This window comes from Clarias gariepinus, chromosome 4 (genome assembly GCF_024256425.1).
Source record: "Clarias gariepinus isolate MV-2021 ecotype Netherlands chromosome 4, CGAR_prim_01v2, whole genome shotgun sequence".
Taxonomy (NCBI): Eukaryota; Metazoa; Chordata; class Actinopteri; order Siluriformes; family Clariidae; genus Clarias; species Clarias gariepinus.
This window is the reverse complement of record NC_071103.1, coordinates 232685-255000: the sequence shown is the minus strand read 5'-3', so window position 1 is coordinate 255000 and position 22316 is coordinate 232685. Positions and strand designations below refer to the sequence as shown.

At 44.2% G+C, this 22316-nt stretch overlaps 1 protein-coding gene across 1 annotated transcript; it reads left to right on the top strand.

Moving 5' to 3' along the window:
• Nucleotides 1-1982: 1982 nt before the first annotated feature.
• LOC128520287 (cytochrome P450 11B, mitochondrial) lies at nucleotides 1983-13523 on the top strand. Its single transcript, XM_053494466.1, has 9 exons — nucleotides 1983-2300; nucleotides 10457-10612; nucleotides 10698-10912; nucleotides 11042-11242; nucleotides 11371-11546; nucleotides 11651-11817; nucleotides 12822-12900; nucleotides 13013-13252; nucleotides 13359-13523. The coding sequence occupies exons 1-9, from the start codon at nucleotides 2017-2019 to the stop codon at nucleotides 13473-13475; spliced, it is 1635 nt and encodes a 544-aa protein (XP_053350441.1). The 5' UTR covers nucleotides 1983-2016; the 3' UTR covers nucleotides 13476-13523.
• The last annotated feature ends 8793 nt before the right edge of the window (nucleotides 13524-22316 follow it).

The following is a 22316-nucleotide window of genomic DNA, read 5'->3' as shown; positions in this document are numbered from 1 at the left end:
TACCCCCCCCCCCCACTTCTCAGCCCCTGCACTGACTTCCTGTAGCTGCTGCATCAAATTTAAAACTCTCATGCTCGTCTACTAAGCTAAAAACGTCCCAGCACCCACCTGTCTCTCAGCTCTAATCACACCATGCACCGCACCGCACCACGCTCCCACCTATCCTCCAACACTGCTCACCTCTCCCACCGTCTAGACCAGTTTCTGTTCTGGCTCGTAGGTGATGGAATGAACTTTCTCTAGATGTTGATACAGCCGAGTCGCTGGCAATCTTTAAGTTTGCTGTTTCTTAGGTATCACCCCCCACCCACAAAAATAACCCCTTCTCAACAGTTATCGTCTGATGGTACTTGGTTAGTAACCTAGTAACCTTACCAGCCCAGTGTAAGAATTTATCCAATGACAGAAACTTTTGCACTTTTGTAAGTCGCTCTGGATAAGAGAGTCATAGTGCCTAAATGTAAATGAATAGTGTATGGACTGACTCACAGGTCCTGAGGAGTGCCGTGGTGGTTACAGTGGACTGTCTGGTTTTGGGTTCCCTGTGGGTTCCCACAAGGGTGGCTCCGGTCTCTCTCGGGGGCGCTGTGGTGTCTGGCAGCAGGATGTTGGCAGCCAGTCCTTTGAATGCTGTGGGTTGTGGGGCGGGGCACTGGTGAGCCTCGGGTGCCCATGATTCTGTCCCCAGTTGATTGGAATATAACCAGTGGTTGAATTGTAAAGAAATTCGGGGGGGATGGGCGGTGACCTACAATTACCCATACAAAACGACTGCGGAATATGTCCTTTTCAAGAACCGTTTTAATAGTATTACCAAAATACAACAGGATTAACAAAATATAAGCTTAATTAAATTAACTTGGAACCAGCAAAACAAAACACAAGCATTTAAACATGCAATTGTCAAAACTATCATTTGATCCTTTTTGTGGCCTCATCTGGAGAGAATTATAAGAGTAAAATACAAATCTACATAAGCATTAGTAATTAAATAATCTAATAATACTGTAGTTTTGTATGACAACGTACCAGTCTCTCTCTCTCTCTCTCTCTCTCTCTCTCTCTCTCACACACACACACACACACACACACACACACAAATCATCAAATCACTATTATGGCATTTAAAAACCTCTTTTTGACCCTTTTGTACCCAGACATGTAGGTGAAGCCACAACATCTAATGAAGAAACCAAACCTGTTCCTTAAATTGAGAATAAAACACAAATTGTGTAAAGACTTTTAGTTTTTTTATAAGTCTTTTATAATCATTAAAGCTGTCAGTCATTTCTAAAACTATTAGTATTAAACTGAATGCTTGGTTTTCATCGCGTCTCCGCAGAGAGGATTTGTGTGTGTGTGTGTGTGTGTGTGTTTATTACACTTTCAGTTCTCTTCTTTTTTAAATAAATCAGAAGCTGTGCTTTAACTGTTTACTTGGCTGCTGAGAAAATGCAAACAGTGCAAAAAATGACCCAAACTTGCGTGAGCTCGTGAGCGTCACGTTATAATATTGAATTCTGATTGGCTGATCGCCGTTATTTATAGATCGTGGATAATCATATTGTATGTAGAGAGTTTTAATATTGAATTTTCATGACAAATTTTACATAATACACAGTATTATGAATCTGAAGGGGATGGTAAGGGGGGTGGTTTTACAGAGGGGATGGGGGGGAGGGGCATCTCCCCCATCCCTCCTCAAATCGAGCCCCCTGGGTATAACTGATAATCAGTCTTAATGTGTTGATGTTATGTGGTGTTAATGTTATGGCTGATCAGTGTTCATACCCTTGTGTCTTAAAATTGTTGTGTGTGTAACTTTGAAAGCTGTTGTTCTTCTCTTGAACTCTGACCTTTACTGCCATAAATCCTGCATTGTGTCCTGGAGAGTCAGAGGAAGTGTAGGAGGGATGGAGGGAGAGAAGGAGGAGTGAGAGACAGACAGAGGGCTGTTACTCTTGGTTTAGCGTGGACAGAGTGAGACACTGAGAGGGACAAAGAGACAGAGGCAGTATGATCACCTCATCTCTTCGCTCGGTGGTGAGGAGCAGAGCACTGAGGGTATCGGTGCCTGGAGATGGAGGGATAAAGGAGAATATAGGAGCAGTGGACAGAGGGACAGCCCTGAGAGACAGAAAGAAAGAAGGATGCAGTGGACAGGTGAGGAAGTTTGAAGACATTCCACACACAGGCCGTAACGGCTGGATGAACCTTCTGCACTTCTGGAGGAACGGAACCTTCAGCCACCTTCACAAGCACATGGAGCAAAACTTCAACACGCTCGGGCCTATTTACAGGTAACACAACACACACACACACACACACACACACACACACACACACACACACACACAGCATGCAGCACACTTGCTACTTTACAGTTTGCAGGTGCACACTTAACATACATTAGACATCTCAATACAGTATAAATCAAACATGAGTAAAGCTCAATTAATTACAAATACTATTATTAAAATAACATCTGTTTTAATGTAAACATTAAGATACAGACTCTCATGTGTAAATAAAACACTCCAGTTAGACATAACATGCTGAAACAGAGACTTACAGTTTATTTACAATATTTATAGATTAAAAGGAGAGTTACAAATTGAGCTATATATACACACACACACACACACACACACACTGCAGCGAATCTCACAAGTAAAAACTAAAATCCTTTAAGGAGGAGAGAGAAGTCAGCCATGGCCTCATTAAAGTATACACTTAACACAATCATAATAAACACCACTGATTGATTAAACACTAAATTGATTAAACACATTAAACACTCACAGATAACACTAATAGTAAGAAAGAGTCAACACACACACCTCCAGTTAAAGCTATACACTCAACTCTCGGGAAGAACTAAAAGTAACTGTGTCAGTGATTTGTTAATGGTGAAGTGTGTTGGGGCTGTGGACTTTGGGTGTCTGTGTCAGTGTTGAAGCCATGTTAGTGTTAGATAAGTGTTAAGACAGTGTCAGTCTTAGATCAGTGTTGGGAGAGTGTAAGTGTTAGATCAGTGTCAGGAAATTGTCAGTCTTAGGACAGTGTTAGTGTTAGATCAGTGTCTGGGACAGTGTCAGTGTTAGATCAGCGTCTGGGACAGGGTCAGTGTTAGATCAGCGTCTGGGACAGGGTCAGTGTTAGATCAGCGTCTGGGACAGGGTCAGTGTTAGATCAGCGTCTGGGACAGTGTCAGTGTTAGTGTTAGATCAGCGTCTGGGACAGTGTCAGTGTTAGATCAGCGTCTGGGACAGGGTCAGTGTCAGTGTCTGGGACAGTGTCAGTGTTAGATCAGTGTCTGGGACAGTGGCAGTGTTAGATCAGTGTCTGGGAATCAGTGTTGGGTCAGTATCAGCTTAGATCAGTGTTGGTACAGTGTCTGTCTTAGATCAGTGTTGGGACAGTGTCAGTCTTAGATCAGTGTCTGGGACAGGGTCAGTGTTAGATCAGCGTCTGGGACAGTGTCAGTGTTAGATCAGCGTCTGGGACAGGGTCAGTGTTAGATCAGCGTCTGGGACAGGGTCAGTGTCAGTGTCTGAGAATCAGTGTCTGGGACAGTGTCAGTGTTAGATCAGCGTCTGGGACAGTGTCAGTGTTAGATCAGTGTCTGGGACAGTGGCAGTGTTAAATTAGTGTCTGAGACAGTGGCAGTGTTAGATTAGTGTCTGGGACAGTGGCAGTGTTAGATCAGTGTCTGGGAATCAGTGTCTGGGACAGTGGCAGTGTTAGATCAGTGTCTGGGACAGTGGCAGTGTTAGATCAGTGTCTGGGAATCAGTGTCTGGGACAGTGGCAGTGTTAGATCAGTGTCTGGGGCAGAGTTAGTGTTAGATCAGTGTCTGGGACAGTGTCATTGTTCAATTCAATTTAATTCAATTCAATTTTATTTGTATAGCACTTTTAACAATTGGCATTGTCCCAAAGCAGCTTTACACAATCAAAAGAATTATTTAAGTTTGTATGGAATTTGAATGTGTATGAATCAAAATGGTCAGATAGTCCCTATATTAGATCAGTGTTAGATCAGTGTTGGGTCAGTATCAGCTTAGATCAGTGTTGGTACAGTGTCAGTCTTAGATCAGTGTCAGGACAGTGTCAGTCTTAAATCAGTGTCGGGACAGTGTCAGTGTTAGATCAGTGTTGGGACAGTGTAAGTGTTAGATCAATGTCTGCGACAGTGTCAGTCTTAGATTAGTTTTGGGACAGTGTCAGTTTTACATCAGTGTTGGGACAGTGTTAATGTTAGATCAGTGTTAAGAGAGTGTCAGTCTTAGATCAGTGTCTGGGACAGTGTCAGTGACAGATCAGCATCTGGGACAGTGTCAGTGTTAGATCAGTGTCGGGACGTGTTATTGTTAGATCAGGGTAGGGATGGTGTCAGCGTTAAATCAGTGTCTGGTCAGTGTTATTGTTAGATTGGTGTTGGGAGAGTGTTATTGTTAGATCAGTGTCGAGACAATGTTAGTGGGGTTGGGGCAGTGTTAGTGTTTGATCAGTGTTGGGACAGTGTCAGTCTTAGATCAGTGTTGGGACAATGTTAGTGGTGTTGGGGCAGTGTTAGTGTTTGATCAGTGTTGGGACAGTGTCAGTCGTAGATCAGTGTTGGGACAATGTTAGTGGTGTTGGGACAGTGTTAATGTTAGATCAGTGTTGAGACAGTGTCAGTCTTAGATCAGTGTCTGGGACAGTGTCAGTGACAGATCAGCATCTGGGACAGTGTCAGTGTTAGATCAGTGTCAGGATGTGTTATTGTTAGATCAGGGTCGGAATGGTGTCAGCGTTAAATCAGTGTCTGGTCAGTGTTATTGTTAGATCGGTGTTGGGACAGTGTTATTGTTAGATCAGTGTCGGGACAATGTTAGTGGTGTTGGGGCGGTGTTAGTGTTTGATCAGTGTTGGGACATTGTCAGTGTTAGATCATTGTCGGGACAATGTTAGTGGTGTTGGGGCAGTGTTAGTGTTAGATCAATGTCTGAGACAGTGTCAGCGTTATATTAGTGTCTGGGACAGTAATAGTGTTAGATCAGCATCTGGGACAGTGTTATTGTTAGATTAGCGTCTGGGACAGTGTCAGTCTTAGCTTAGTTTTGGGACAGTGTCAGTGTTAGATCAGTGTTGGGACAGTGTTAATGTTAAATCAGTGTTGGGACAGTGTCAGTCTTAGATCAGTGTCAGGGACAATATTAGTGTTAGATCATTGTTAGGACAGTGTCAGTGTTAGATCAGTGTCATGGCCGTGTTAGTGTTAAATCAGTGTCGGGACAGTGTCAGTGTTAGATCAGTGTCATGGCCGTGTTAGTGTTAGATCAGTGTCAGGACAGTGTCAGTGTTGGATCAGTGTCATGGCCGTGTTAGTGTTAGATCAGTGTCGGGACAGTGTCAGTGTTAGATCAGTGTCATGGCCGTGTTAGTGTTAGATCAGTGTCGGGACAGTGTCAGTTTTAGATTAGTGTTGGGATAGTGTCAGTGTTAGATCAGTGTCGAGACAGTGTCAGTGTTAGATCAGCGTCTGGGACAGTGTCAGTGTTAGATCAGTGTCAGGATGTGTTATTGTTAGATCAGGGTCGGAATGGTGTCAGCGTTAAATCAGTGTCTGGTCAGTGTTATTGTTAGATCGGTGTTGGGACAGTGTTATTGTTAGATCAGTGTCGGGACAATGTTAGTGGTGTTGGGGCGGTGTTAGTGTTTGATCAGTGTTGGGACATTGTCAGTGTTAGATCATTGTCGGGACAATGTTAGTGGTGTTGGGGCAGTGTTAGTGTTAGATCAATGTCTGAGACAGTGTCAGCGTTATATTAGTGTCTGGGACAGTAATAGTGTTAGATCAGCATCTGGGACAGTGTTATTGTTAGATTAGCGTCTGGGACAGTGTCAGTCTTAGCTTAGTTTTGGGACAGTGTCAGTGTTAGATCAGTGTTGGGACAGTGTTAATGTTAAATCAGTGTTGGGACAGTGTCAGTCTTAGATCAGTGTCAGGGACAATATTAGTGTTAGATCATTGTTAGGACAGTGTCAGTGTTAGATCAGTGTCATGGCCGTGTTAGTGTTAAATCAGTGTCGGGACAGTGTCAGTGTTAGATCAGTGTCATGGCCGTGTTAGTGTTAGATCAGTGTCGGGACAGTGTCAGTGTTGGATCAGTGTCATGGCTGTGTTAGTGTTAGATCAGTGTCGGGACAGTGTCAGTGTTAGATCAGTGTCATGGCCGTGTTAGTGTTAGATCAGTGTCGGGACAGTGTCAGTTTTAGATCAGTGTTGGGATAGTGTCAGTGTTAGATCAGTGTCGAGACAGTGTCAGTGTTAGATCAGCGTCTGGGACAGGGTCAGTGTTAGATCAGCGTCTGGGACAGTGTCAGTGTTAGTGTTAGATCAGCGTCTGGGACAGGGTCAGTGTCAGTGTCTGGGACAGTGTCAGTGTTAGATCAGTGTCTGGGAATCAGTGTTGGGTCAGTATCAGCTTAGATCAGTGTTGGTACAGTGTCTGTCTTAGATCAGTGTTGGGACAGTGTCAGTCTTAGATTAGTGTCTGGGACAGGGTTAGTGTTAGATCAGCGTCTGGGACAGTGTCAGTGTTAGATCAGCGTCTGGGACAGTGTCAGTGTTAGATCAGCGTCTGGGACAGGGTCAGTGTCAGTGTCTGAGAATCAGTGTCTGGGACAGTGTCAGTGTTAGATCAGTATCAGGACAGTCTTATTGTTATATCATTGTTGGGACAGTGTTAGTGTTAGATCAGTTTCAGGGATGTGTTAGATCATCAGTACCTAAAAAAACATCTCCTCCCTGTTTCAATGACTTCCGCCCAGTTGCACTTACTCCCATCATTATGAAGTGCTTTGAACGGCTAGTCATGCAGCAGATCAAGACTGCCCTCCCCACCTCCCTGGACCCCTTCCAGTTTGCTTATCGGTCAAATCGCTCAACCGATGATGCCATTGCTACGGCCCTTCACTCTGCGCTCACCCACTTGGAAAACAAAGACTCTTATGTTAGAATGCTGTTCATCGACTTTAGCTTAGCGTTCAACACAATCATCCCACAACAGCTCCCTCATAAACTGATTCAGCTGGGGATCAGCACCTCAATGTGCAACTGGCTGCTGGACTTCCTGACTGGCAGACCTCAGGCGGTACGGGTCGCCAAAAACACCTCCAGCACCATTATGCTAAGCACTGGGGCTCCCCAAGGATGTGTGCTGAGCCCCCTCCTCTTTACGTTGCTGACCCACGATTGCATACCATTACACAACTCCAACCTCTTTATCAAGTTTGCGGACGACACGACTGTGGTGGGTCTCATTAGCAACAATGATGAGACTAAATGCAGGAGTGAGGTGAGCCGCCTGGCCCGGTGGTGCACAGACAACAATCTCTCCCTGAACGTGGAAAAGACAAAGGAGATTGTGGTCGATTACAGGAGAACATACACCCAACACTCCCCGCTGTCCATCAAGGGTGCGATCGTGGAGAGGGTAAGGAGCACCAAGTTCCTGGGTGTGCACATTACGGAAGATCTCTCCTGGTCCACCAACATTGCAGCACTGGCCAAGAAGGCACAACAGCGTCTCTATTTTCTCCGAAAGCTAAGGAGAACCAGAGCCCCGACACCCATCATGCGCACCTTCTACAGAGGCACCATTGAGAGCATCCTGACCAGCTGCATCACTATGTGGTTTGGCGACTCCAACGCATAGTGAGAGCAGCTGAGAAGATCGTTGGTGTCTCTCTCCCCTCCCTCCTGGACATTTACAACACCCGCCTCCCACGAAAAGCTCTCAACATCACCCGTGACCCTACCCACCCGACTCAGAGCTTCTTTAGCCTGCTACCATCAGGGAGGAGACGAAGGAGTCTCCAAGCCAGGACAAGCAGACTAAAGGACAGCTTCATCCATCAGGCGATCAGGAAGCTCAACTCCCTCCCAGCTCTGCCTCCCCTGTGCTCTTCGGCCTCTCCCACCTTCATACTCTGACTCCTCTATTTTACACACATGGACACACTCATACAGACACACACAACACTCACACAAACTCACACATACACATACTCACACATACACTCAATAACACTCTGCACCTGTCACTTTGTGCTCCATGCACCACTAGTACCTTCACTACCTCAACCCAGGAAATAACATTCTTAAAAAAAAAAAAAAAAAACTGTATTTTTACCCCGTCTTGTTTACTGGTTTATATTGCTCGTTATAATGTCACTTGTCACTTTAATCAACTAAAATAAGCACACTTGCACTATTCCTATTGCACTGTTCCGTTTCTCTTCATATCTGCCTTCTGTGTTGTTAACTGTCCCTTTTTGCAGGACAGTAACTAAACTACCTCGTCTCTGTTGTTTTTCTAAGTTTGTGTTATTTAAGTTTTTTTTTTTCGCCCCTTCAGTGTTATTTGTATCGAAGATGAGAGAAACGTAATTTCGATTCTCTATATGTATGCACTGTACATGTAGCAGAATTGACAATAAAGTTGACTTTGACTTTGATTGTCGGGACAGTGTCAGTGTTAGATCAGTGTCGGGACAGTGTCAGTGTTAGATCAGTGTCGGGACAGTGTCAGTGTTAGATCAGTGTCGGGACAGTGTCAGTGTTAGATCAGTGTCGGGACAGGATCGATGTTAGATCAAGTTCAAGTTCAAGTTCAAGTTCAAGTAGGCTTTATTGTCATTACAACCATATACAGTTAGTACACAGTGAAACGAAACAACGTTCCTCCAGGACCAAGGTGCTACATGCAACATAAATCTACAACATAAATTAACAGAGACACTAAACTAGCTAACCAAGAGGCCTAGTTAGCTGGCTAGCAGAGACAGGACAGAGAGACCTAACATAAATTACAACATAAATTAACAAAAAACTAACTAGCTAAGTATAACATTTTTATAGACAACATAAAGTGCACGTGCAAATGTGCAAACAAAAGCAACAACAAAGTGACAGTGCGCAACCACGACATACCAGAACATAAAAATATGGTGTTAAACGTAACAGTTACAGAACATAAAATATGGTGTTGAGGTAGTGGGTAAACGTAAACATTCTTTAAAAACAGCAGCAAGAGGAATTAGTGCAAAATTAGTCCAGTAGTGATCGTTGTGCAAAAAAATAAACAGTTTGTTGGTGTAGGTCAGTGTGTCTGCACTTGTGTTGATTAGTCAGTCCAGTCCCAATATTTTGAGGTAGTTGAGTTAAGCTGTGTGATAATGTTTGTGTTAGTGTGTCTGTGTGTGTGTGTGTGTGTGTGTGTGTGTGTGTGTGTGTTTATCAGTCCAGTCCCTTTTTGTTGAGGAGACGGATGGCTTGTGGAAAAAAGCTGTTGCACAGTCTGGATGTGTGTGCCCGAATGCTTCGGTACCTTTTTCCAGATGGCAGGAGTGTGAAGTGTGTGTGAGAGGGGTGTGTCCGATCAGCCACAATGCTGGTGGCTTTGCGGATGCAGCGTGTGGTGTAGATGTCTTCAATAGAGGGGAGAGAGACCCCGATGATCTTCTCCGCTGTCCTCACTATCCGCTGTAGGGTTTTGCGATCCGATATGGCACAATTCCCAAACCAGACAGTGATGCAGCCGCTCAGAATGCTCTCGATAGTTCCTCTATAGAAGGTGGTCAGGATCGGTGGTGGAAGCTGGGCCTTTCTCAGTCTTCTCAGAAAGAAGAGACGCTGTTGGGCTTTCTTGTGTAGGGAGCTGGTGTTGAGGGACCAGCTGAGGATCAGCAGATCATTGTCGGGACAGTGTTAGTGTTAGATTATAATTGGGACAGTGTGAGAGATTAATCAGTGTTTACATTTAGGCATTTGGCAGATGCCTTCATTTACAGTGACTTACATTTTAGTTTCATTTTTTTTCATTATGCATCTGAGCAGTGTTAGGACAGTGTCACTGTTAAGGGCCTCGCTCAAGTGTCCAACATCGGCAACTTGATGGTTGTGGGCTTTGAAACTGGAACTTTTCGAACTGTAGTCCAGTGCCTCAACCACTGAGTTGTGGGTGTTTTTATCAAAATCTCTGAGTCAGCACTAATACTTTGTCCTGTTTAGAGCTGGTTGGAGACTAATCCTTCCACGTGTGACTGGGACACTTAATACTAAATTTAAATAAATATCTGTAACATCACAGATAAATAATCCACCTGGACCTTGCACTAATAGAAAACTTACTTTCTGTCTTTCTGTCTACCTGTCTGTCTGCCTGCCTGTCTGTGTGCCTGTCTTCTTATCTACCTGTCCATTTGTATGTTTGTCTGCCTGTCTGTCTGTCTGTCTGGTGTCTGCCTGTCTGTCTGTCCGTGTGTCTCCCTCTGCCTATTTGCCTGCCTGCCTGTCTGTCTGTCTATCTTCTTTCTGTCTGTGTTTCTGCCTGTTTTCCTATCTGTCTGTGTGTCTGTCTGTGTGTCTGTCTGTCTGCCTGTATGTCTACCTGTCTGTCCCTCAGGCAGTACTTGGGCTCTCAGTGCAGTGTGAACATCATTCTCCCGGTGGATATCGCCGAACTCTTCCACTCTGAGGGACTGAATCCACGCCGTATGGCGCTGCAGCCCTGGAACACACACCGTGAAACACGCAAACACAGCAAGGGAGTCTTCCTCAAGTCAGTGTGTGTGTTTGTGTGTGTTTGGGTGTGTTGTATAGTGGTGTCAGTGGTGTATGTGTATTATAGCAATGTGTGTGTGTAGAAATGGACCGGAGTGGCGCTCTGACCGCTTGCTGTTGAACCGTGAGGTGATGTTGAGCTCGGCCGTACGCCGGTTCCTGCCCCTGCTGGACGAGGTGGCTCGGGATTTTTCACATGTCCTGCAGCATAAAGTCCACACTAAGGGACAGGTGAAGAATGGCACACATACACTGACCTTTGACCCGAGCCCTGAGCTTTTCCGCTTTGCTTTAGAAGGTCAGTTAACTGAACACACAAGAACTAGACACAGAACCAACACTGACTTTTACTTTTATTTATATCAGAGGATTAAGGCCCTAACAATCTCACTCTCTCACTCTCCTGCTCCCCTTCCCCTCGCCGTAGCAAGTTGTCATGTCCTGTACAGCGAGCGCATCGGTCTCTTTTCCTCCAAGCCGTCTCAGGAGTCAGAGCGCTTTATTCTGGCAGTGGAGCGAATGCTAAACACAACGCCTCCCCTGCTCTATGTGCCCCGCCCACTGCTCCGGTTCTACACACCCCTGTGGACTCACCATGCGACTGCGTGGGACCACATCTTCAGTCACGGTGTGTAACTTCACACTCACACCAACAAAAATTTCCCAAAATGCAGGAAACACACAAGCAATTTGCAACAATACATTATAATATGCATACAATAGTGTGTGTTTGTGCGTGCATGCATGTTCGTATAGCTGATGAGCGAATCCAGCGTGTGTATAAGCGGCTCCAGGGTCGGGGGGGCAGTGAGGAGGCAGCAGACAGCTCAAGGTTCCCCGGGGTGCTGTGGCAGCTGATGGAGAGAGGACAGCTTCCGCTGGAGGTCATCAAGGCTAACATCACTGAACTAATGGCAGGAGGAGTTGATACTGTGAGTGACACACACACACACACACAAACACAGATGGATAAAAGGTAAGGGGTTCGAGATACATTATGCCTTTTTCTTTCTGTTTCTCCCCATCTGCCTGTCAGACGGCGGTTCCCCTGCAGTTTGCGTTGTTTGAGTTGGCACGTAACCCTGGTGTTCAGGAAAGTGTGCGTGCTCAGGTGCAGGCATCATGGTTAAAAGCAGAGGGGAATCCCCAAAAGGCTCTGCAGGGGGCGCCTCTACTCAAGGGCACAATAAAGGAGACACTCAGGTAGAACACTATTAACACCATCACCCCTATAACCTGTACATCAACATAACCCAATCATCACCTTTACCTTTACCAGCATCATCCCTTTCATAACCGTCAACCATAATATCACCCTTATCATCACCACTATTATTATCACCATCACCACATCATTACCATCAGAACATAATTACCATCATCACTATCACCCCATTACCACCATCACCCCTATCATCATCATCATCATCACCCCTATCATCATCATCATCATTACCCCTATCATCATCACCATCACCACTGTCAGTGGCTCCAGCTCTCATACTATCATCTTTATCACCCCTATCATCACTCTACTCCCCATCACTACCATGACCCCTATCATCACCATCATCTTTATCATCTAATCACCCGTATCATTACTACGATCATCATCACTACTACCCTCACTCCTATCACCACCATCACACCTGTCATCACCAACATCACCACTATCATCACCATCACCACTATCACCACTATCATCACCATCATCACCATCACCATTACCCATGTCATCACCATCATCATTATCATCACCATCACCCCTATCACCACCATCATCTTTACTATCAACATCAACCCTATCATCACCCGTATCATTACTACTATCATCATCACTACTACCCTCACTCCTATCACCACCATCACACCTGTCATCACCATCATCATTATCATCACCCTTACCCCTATCATCACCATCACCCCTATCACCACCCTCACCCCTACCACCACCATCACCCCTATCATCATCACCACCATAATTTCTAAAAATCCTCATCATCACTCAAATCACCATCAGCAGGATCACCGCTATCTCCAGTACCATAACCACCACCATCACCACCAACATTATCACATCCCCTATCATCACCATTATCACCACCAATACCACTGTCAGTGTATTACTGATCAATATTCAACTTATATGTACACAACCTATATATGTACAGGTATATGTGTGTATGTGTGTGTTTGTGTGTGAGAAGGCTGTATCCTGTGGGCATTACAGTACAGAGATATCCAGTCAGAGACATTGTACTACAGAATTATCACATACCAGCCGGGGTGAGATTTCCGACATGCGCTGCATCACATGCTCTGTTTTCTGTTTCTTATTCCAAATTTCTAATAAATCTGCTTTGAATTGTGGGTATTCTGAGCTTAAATCTCTCTGCAGACAATGGTGCAGGTGTGTCTTTACCCTCTGGGCCGGAGTCAAGATGTATTTCAGGACCCTTTAGTCTTTGACCCTCATCGCTGGGCTTGTGCTGAGAGAGGAGAGAGGCGGGGCAAAAATGATGTCACAGCAGAGACAGATACAGGGGCAGGGTTTCGATCCCTGGCCTTCGGGTTCGGGGCAAGGCAGTGTGTGGGTCGGAGGATCGCTGAAAATGAGATGCAGCTCTTCCTTCTGCATGTAAGTGTGTAACAAGGTTAAAGGTCATATAAGGGTCAGGAGACCATATGATAATGTCATATCTAATAAATGTGTGTGTGTGTGTGTGTGTGTGTGTGTGTTACAGATTCTGAAGAATTTCCGTTTGAGTGTTTCGTCCAAAGAGGAGCTCAGTACCAAATACACACTTATTCTCCAACCAGAGTCTCCACCCACAATCACCTTCTCCTCCCTCTCACCCTGATCACCTGTTTAACCAATCAGAAGGTCTCCTGATCAGACCATGTGACTCGGTCCAGCTGGTTAATCCTGAAAATAAACCAAATCATTTTCCCTTCATCACATCCTCATTTTCAGATTTTCTTCCCTTCTTCACCTACAGTGTGGTGTGTCCTATATTCTCACGCTCTCTCTCTGTTTATTACAGTAACACACACTGACACACAACAGTACACATAAATGCATACTAACATGCATGATAAGATATATCAACAAAAACTGACTTGCACACACACACACACACACACAGTACTTAACATTGATACACACTGGCATGCACACGAGAATACATAGACACACACAGATTCACACTAAAACTCCAGTACACACACTGACACACACTGATATATGGAAACCCACCAGTACACTCACTGACATACACTGAGACACACTGACGTACTGATAGACACCAGTACACCAGAAACACACAAATTGGCACTGGTGGCTCAGTTGTAAGTTTCCTGTCATGCTGGAGGCCCGGGTCCGATTCCCACCCGATGCCAAACCCCAGCCACTGGATGCTGTGCCGGTCTCAAGCCTGGATAAATCGGGAGGTCTGTGTGCGGATCTGCTGTGGTGACTCCTGAAAGACCAACAACAACACAATGATACACATTAATCAGCACTGTTGTGTTCTTATATACAATCAACTTTAAAGCAGAACTAAATCACTCTGTAGTATGTATCTTATTAAACCTCAGATTTCACCAAAGTGTTTTTATTCCTTTATCCGTGCTACCAGACTCCCAATATCAACACACACACACACACACACACACACAATCCGACACAAATAACACATTTAATAAAAACATCCTTTGGAAATCAGCATGCTCTCTGTCTTCAGGAGCTGCACCTGGTTAGTCCCTGCCCTTACACACTGGTGAGTGCAGTATTGTTTGTTTTCTCTCCTCATTCTGCTCGTCTGCTTGGAATTGTCCTCCTGTCTTTAAGCTTCTCATCATTGTTTACTCCTGTGATCACAGTGTTGTTACAGCGGTGTGTTTGCTCCGCTGTACTCTGTAGCTGGAGCAAGGGCAGGGGCAACCCCGAACCCTGATCACCAGACCATGCTACTTTGTTGTATTGTTTGTTAAATATGTCTTTGGTGATTCCTCCAGCTTTATCCGTTGTTGTTCTTGGGAAAGAACGTTCCCTTCTACACAGGGATGTGAAGGAGGTAATGGGTTCTGTTCCCCTGTAAGCCTGGGCTCCACACTTACCTCAAAATCCCAACAGATGCACTTTGCACCACTGCCTTTTACCACAGGTACAGTGGACACTGATATCATTCGAGTGTAATTTATAGACATGACAGATCCTCGTTAAAGTCTTGATATGAGTTGAGATGAATTAAGTTTCAGATTTTTTTTTTTGTGCCTGTGACCCCCTCTCTCTCGTTGCTTTGCACCAGTTTAGAATGTGGTGTCTTTTACTACAACGTCTTATGTTCAATTCACGGTTTCAAAGTAATTTTACATTAATTTACACATGATTTACTGTCATGTTTTATATGCTTTTTGTCTTATCATGCTAATTTTGTATTTTCTTTTCTTACTCTATTTTATTAGATTTTAATCAAAGTTTTGTGTTTGACTATTTTTCTTATTAGTGTTGTAAATCACTGACTGTAGGTCATCCGTGTGATTGTTATTTAATGTGCTATACAAATAAATTTGACTTGACTTAATTCTGGTGCGATTCAGCTGTGTCTTTGGCTGCAGTTTATTTCAGTAGCACTGAAGAAAAAGGATTTGACAAAGTCAGTCTTTAGCCAGTCTTTGTCTGATACACACTCACTGCATTGTGGAAACAGTAAGCTTCTGCCATGACCAGTTGGTTCATCACAAGACTCAACAGGAAAGTCTGTCTCTCTCCCATTATACTGGATAGTAGTAGTAGATCTCCCATAGCACTGCTGCCACATTTTTTTCTGCAACATCATGAGCAAAACAACAGTATGTAGTGTTCAGGCCATTCGATGGACAGCATGAAAGACAAATTTCTACAAAACTCTTACAGCACGTCCTCAAAGAATCCATCACTTCTTGTTCAGTAAAAACTGCTGTCTCCTGTTTGGTCTTTACTGTTGTGTTTAACTTCATCGCACTAGAGTTCTGTGCATCAGCGCTCCTGTACTTTGCAACACACACTCTTACCCAGATAACACATAGCATACGTTGGGCCAATGGTTGGGCATCAGTGGTGGGGCCAAAGATCGGTTGGCACAGTGTTGGCACAACATTGGTTCAGTAGATAATGGCAAAGATGGAAATTAGAAATTAAATTAGACTCATCATTGATCATTTTATCATTGCCAATAATAATAATAAAAAAATATCTCCAGAAATGTATTTATTAATTTTAATTGTGATAAAATTCTTACCAACTATGAAAACATATGTAACCAATCATGGTTATTATTCAATTATGATGAACTACAAAATAAACGCCTAGTACAAACACATTTTCTCTTAGCAAGGTGAATGAAAATAAATCCATACTGTACAAAGAAAGTACTCATTGACTCAGACTGTCTCTTATATCAGGTGACTCTGCATCTTCCTCATCATCATCATTCACCTCGGTACTTTTACCATCTGGTTGGTCACTGTAGCTCAGCTGTTGTTTATCATTATCATCATCTTCATCATCAACATTACTCCATGTTTGGAGAACTGTGACTTTACTCTGTGTAAACACATCAATAATTTGAACTTTGTACATTAAAATGTACTTTAAAAATGTTCCTCGAAACATTTTAAGTATTACTGAACATATATCGGGTCATATTTGTAAAACAAAGGAAAGAACATTTAGACAAACAACATATAAAACTATAAAGACAATATTTTAGCTACATCTTGATGTTGTCAGTGTACGATATACCACACATCAGTGTATAAGATACACCACTCATCAGTGTATAAGATACACACCACTCATCAGTGTAAGATACACCACTCATCAGTGTAAGCTGCAAGTGCAGCAAGTCAGTGATGATGAACCAGTGCCTGCTGATGATGACCAACACCTCTCCCCTCTACCTGAGTGAAAATGATGCCAATCAAACTGAACAGGTATTCTGGAATAAAATCAGTAGCAGCATCAGCTCATGCTAGTAATTATTATTGTAGTCAATATTATTTCAAAATAAAATTTTCTCAGTCTTATTTTGAATTAATATTGACTACGTGCTGGGTCTGCCTTGGTAGGCATCAAGGTGCGCTTAATTATGTAAACCGTTACCATTGACGGTCCAAACCACAAGTATTGAAAGCCCGCGTGACCAAGTATCTATGAATGTACCATCAGAGTATGCAGAATTTAAAGATGTATTTAGTATTAGGGCAGCAGCGAGACTTCCCCCTCATCGTCCGTGGGAGTGCGCGATTGAGCTCTTGCCAGGGAAAACACCACTTTTCTCACGTATTTATCCACTGTCCCTGATGGATGAATACATGGCTGAGGCTCTTCGGCAGGGACTCATCAGCAGGTCCACGTCCCCCTCCTCGGCAGGTTTCTTTTTTATATATAAAAAAGGCGGAGGCTTAAGGCCCTGTATTGATTACCGTGGTCTAAATGCAGTGACAGTAAAATACAAGCACCCGCTGCCGCTGGTTCCAGCCGCTATCGACCAACTTCGAGTAACCTCCATCTTCACAAAAGTCGACCTCCGCAGCACTTAAAATCTTGTTTGTGTAAGTGAGGGCGACGAGTGGAAGACTGCATTTACCACTTCATCGAGCCATTATCAGTACAATGTGATGTTATATGGATTGGTAAATGTTTCAGGGGTTCATGAATGACGTGTTTCGGGACATGTTTAACCGTAGTGTGATAGTATACTTATACGATATTCTAGTATACTCACGGTCATATCCCATCCGTCATGAAACTGCCGTCCTTCGTCGCCTGCGCGAACATAGGCTCTATGCGAAGGCAGAGAAATGCGAGTTCCACAAGCGAGAGATCACTTTCCTTGGTTATCGCATAGGGCCACGGGGGATTGAGATGGAGACTGCCAAGGTAGAGGCGGTACAACAATGGCTGGAACCAAAGTCAGTAAAGGCGCTTGTAACACCTGTGCCACCACGGCCTCAGGGAAAAAAATCTGGCTCTCCGGACTACTGAGCCGCCGCTTTGTCTCCCCCTGGCGTGTCTGCGTGTATGTGTTTCACTAATATCACTAAATTAGTGTCACCTGTGTCTCCCTTGTGTGCTACTCTATTTTAACCAGCCATCCCCGTAGCTCCCTGTCCGTCCACCGTTATAGTTACCAATGTTGTGTGCAAGGAAAAACGCCAGTAGTAAAAAGATCTTGTGTTTACCTGTTTCCCAGGACTGAAAGCGACATTGACACCGAGGGTCAAAACCTTGTAGAGCTCTCCAAAGGAGATAAGGACTTTCAGTTGAGTTTTTTTTTTGAATGACTTTTTGTTTGTTAAAAACCCAATAATGAACTACATTTGTGCCAGTACCTGCATCTGCGTCCGACCTTGTTGTGAAACATGACAGATGGACGGACGGTTTAGGACGCAGCAGGTGTCCCCCTGCCGCCGGAAGATACCCCAATGTACAGTTACCTTAAGGTACAACAGCACGAGATTGAGGGCCTAGCGCGAGCAGTGAGCGACTTAGCACACTGTCAAAAAACTCGCCATACCTGGCTCTCCGCCCACCTCTCCGCACAGGCGCTCCATGCCCTCACCACCTCATCGCTCCCCTTCGGAAAGGTATGCAGGTGATCCGGAGGGGTGCAAACGATTCATCCTGGCCTGCAAGCTGTACCTCAAGGAGTATCCGGAGATGACGGAACAACAGAAGATCAGCTTCATCATCCAGCAGCTCACAGGTCCAGGGATGAACTGGGCGGCTGCCATCTGGAGCACAGGCGGGGAGCTCATGTTCCACTATGGGAGATTTATCAAGGCACTGACTGCCGTGTTCGACCACCCCGATCAAGGGCACTCGGGAGAGCAAAGGCTGCTAAGGTTGAGCCAGGGCAACGCACCTGTCACATAATACGCTATCAAGTTTCGTGTGATGGCTGCGGAGTGCGGTTTGTGTGAGAAGAGCCTCCTAGCCAGGTTCCGGGATAGACTTCAGCCCGAGGTTTAACTCGAGCTCGCTTGCCGGGACACTGATTTATTGCTGGATGAGAGTATTAACCTGGCTATAAAGTTGGACCAGCACCTCCACAGCCAGCGCTACCGTTTACCACCAAGGACGATCATGAAACGACGCGACTACAGCTTCAGCAAGCCTTTATTTTCACCAAACTTGACCTCCGCAGCGCATATAACCTTGTTTATGTGCGTAAAGGCGATGAGTGGATGACTGCGTTTAGCACTACATCTGGGCATTACCAATATAACGTGATGGCATATGGACTGGTAAATACACCTGCTGTGTTTTAGGGGTTCATGAATGACGTGTTTTGGGATATGTTTAATCGTTTTGTCATAATATACTTGGATGATATCCTAGTATATTCACGGTCATATTCCGAACACGTCCATCATGTAACAGCCGTTCTTCATTGCCTGCGCAAATATGGCCTCTATGTGAAAGCCAAGAAATGCAAATTCCACAAAAGGGAAGTAGCATTCCTCGATTATCGCATAGGACCATTGGGGGTCGAGATGGAGCCGACCAAGGTTGAGGCAGTGCATCAATAGCCGGAACCCACGTCAGTTAAGGCGCTACAGAGATTTCTGGGGTTTGCCAATTTCTATCTGTGATTCATTCAGGGCTTCAGTACAGTGGCAGCACCGCTCACATCTGAAGCATGAAGAGCATTTCACCGTCTCAAAACAGCTTTTACCACTGCGCCTATATTAAAACTACCGGACCCAGAGAAGCCCTTCGTAGTAGAGGTCGAGGCGTCAGAGGTAGGCAAAGGAGCAGTGCTGTAACAATGCCAAGGCCACCCCGAGAAACTCTACCCTTGCGCTTTTTTGTCCAGGAAACTAACACCTGCCGAACGCAACTATGATATCGGTAACAGAGAACTGCTAGCAGTAAAAGCGGCGTTAGAGGAGTGGTGACACTGGCTGGAGGGGGCTAAATACTCATTCACAGTGCTCACAGATCATCGTAATCCAGAGAACTTACAACAAGCAAAAAGACTTAACTCGCGACAAGCCCACTGGGCGCTGTTTTTCACGCGTTTCCAATTTATTATTACGTACCGCCCTGGCTCTAAAAATGTAAAAGCGGATGCACTCTCCCACTGTTATCCGGCGCCGGATCCCATTATTAATCCGGAGACAATTTTACCATCGTCACCCCAGCAATACGCGCACTACAAACTACTAGAACCAAAGTTCTGGTGGCCAAAAATGCGGGAAACAGTGAAAACAGTAGTTTTGTCTTGTGCTATATGTGCAACTTCTAAAAGCTCACGTTGCCTACCAGTTGGAAAATTAATGCCCCTACCGGTACCCAACAGACCGTGGTCCCACATTGCAGTGGACTTTGTTACGGATCTGCTGGTATCAAAAGGATACACATAAATCCTAGTGGTGGTAGACCGGTTCTCTAAAAGATGTAGGTTCATCCCATTTAGCTCTCTTCCGTCAGCTCTCCAGGTAGCAAAAACCCTATTCGAAACAGTGTTTCGTTGCTATGGCATCCCGGAAGATATTGTTTACAATCGTGGTCCTCAATTCATCGCCAGGGTCTGAAAGGCTTTCTTTCAGAAATTGGGGACCACAGTTAGCCTAACGTCAGGCTATCACCCCGAATCAAATGGACAGGCAGAGCGAACTGTCAAAGAACTCGGGGAGATATCTTACTGTAGCAGTAGACAACATGAATGGGCAGACTGCTTAATCTGGGCGGAATACGCACAGAACTCGCTATGTCACTCCGCTACCGGCCCAACGCCGTTTTAGTGTGTGCTAGGGCGCCAGCCCCCGTTATGTCCGTGGGATGCCACTCCCACCGATGTACCCATGGTGGATCAGTGGTTTAAAAAAGCGGAGAAAGTATGGGAGAATGCACACACCAAGATTTCCCAAGCAGTGCAGCGATTTAAAGAATATGCCGATAGACGACGAAGGGAAAGTCATCCGCTCCAGATAGGCGATTGGGTATGGCTTTTGACACGGGACCTTCAACTTAACCTCCCATGCAGAAAACTTTCTCCCAGATACATAGGTCCCTTTCCTATCCTCTCTCAGGTTAATCCCGTCTCCTTTAAATTGAAACTTCCCCACCATATGTGTTTATCTGTTTCCCAGGACTGAAAGAGACATTGACGCCCAGGGTCAAAACCCTGTAGAGCTCTCCAAAGGAGTTAACGACTTTCAGTTAAGGTTTCTTTTAAATGACTTTTTGTTTGTTAAAAACCCAATAATAAACTACATTTGTGCCAGTACCTGCATCTGCGTCCAACCTTGTTGTTAAACATGACAGCGCTACAAAGCTTTCTTGGGTCCGCCAATTTTTATCAGCGTTTTAATTTTAGTGGCAGCACCTCTCACCTTATTATTTAAAGGAAACCCAAAACGACTAACTGCGCTATCCGCGGAAGCACGGACCGCATTTAATAAACTCAAGCTCGCTTTTACCACAGCACCAATTCTAAAACTTCAGACCCCGAAAAAAACATTTTTAGTTGAAGTTGATGCATCGGAGGTAGGCAAAGGGGCGGTGCTGTCACAACTCCATGGCCAACCCGAGAAACTTCACCCTTGTGCATTCTTTTCTCGTAAACTGACACCTGCTGAGCGAAATTATGATATTGGCAATAGAGAATTACTTGCAATAAAAGCGGCGTTAGAGGAGTGGCTATGAAGTTAATTATGTGCCAAAATTTAACAAACAAACACAATCTGCTTTGCAAAGAAAAAAACGACTTTCTCACAAATGCAGCATTTTGCAAACAAACACAATCTGCTTTGCAAAGAAAAAAACGACTTTCTTACAAATGCAGCGTTTTGCAAACAAACACAATCTGCTTTGCAAATAAAAAAAATCTACTTTCTCACAAATGCAGCGTTTTGCAAACAAACACAATCTGCTTTGCAAAGAAAAAAAATCGACTTTCTCACAAATGCGGCAAACGTATTTTCTCACAAATGCACCCTCCGTATTTTCTCACAAATGCACCCTCCGTATTTTCTCACAAATGCAATGGAACAACTTCCTCTTCCAAAACAGCAGATGGCGCTATCAGTCAATTTACTCTATTCTCCCGAGACCTCAAACAATGTGTTTATATGGTTTACCCTTATGTCCCAGAGGAATATGAGTGGGGAACAGTTTTGAGGTGTCTATTATATATCCAGATAGCCAGACATATTAACAATCCACTATCTTTAGGATAGAGCCCTGTAGGGGAATAATACAGTTATATCAAACCACAGCTGCATTTTAATGAACTATTGAAGGCTGAAAGAACTGCCATTGGATTTTTATATCCATAACGGACGTATGCAACATGATGCATCAAAATATTTTATAATTAGTGATCATATCTACACTTAAATAATCTTTAACAAAGTTATAAGGGGGGAAAATATTATAATTAATATAATATAATATTAAAATTATAATTCATACTAAATTACAGACAGAATGCTATTACAAACCAGATTGTAAAAAGTTTCATAAATTTCATGCAGTCTAATACAATGATTCTTGCATCTTACTGTATCTACACCTCGCGCTGCAACAGCTGTCTACAATGTATGATTGTACTACAGACACAGATTATTTAAATGTGGATATGATCACCAATTATAGTTAATAATTCAATAGTTCATTAAAATGCAACTGTGGTTTGATATAACTGTAT

What these genes read in the sequence shown, in the direction of transcription:
- LOC128520287 (XM_053494466.1), top strand. Translation starts at nt 2,017, where the DNA reads ATGATCACCTCATCTCTTCGCTCGGTGGTGAGGAGCAGAGCACTGAGG. An exon ending in GGACCACATCTTCAGTCACG is followed by an intron (nt 11,243 to 11,370) that starts GTGTGTAACTTC and finishes ATGTTCGTATAG; the next exon opens with CTGATGAGCGAATCCAGCGT. An exon ending in TGCAGCTCTTCCTTCTGCAT is followed by an intron (nt 13,253 to 13,358) that starts GTAAGTGTGTAA and finishes TGTGTGTTACAG; the next exon opens with ATTCTGAAGAATTTCCGTTT.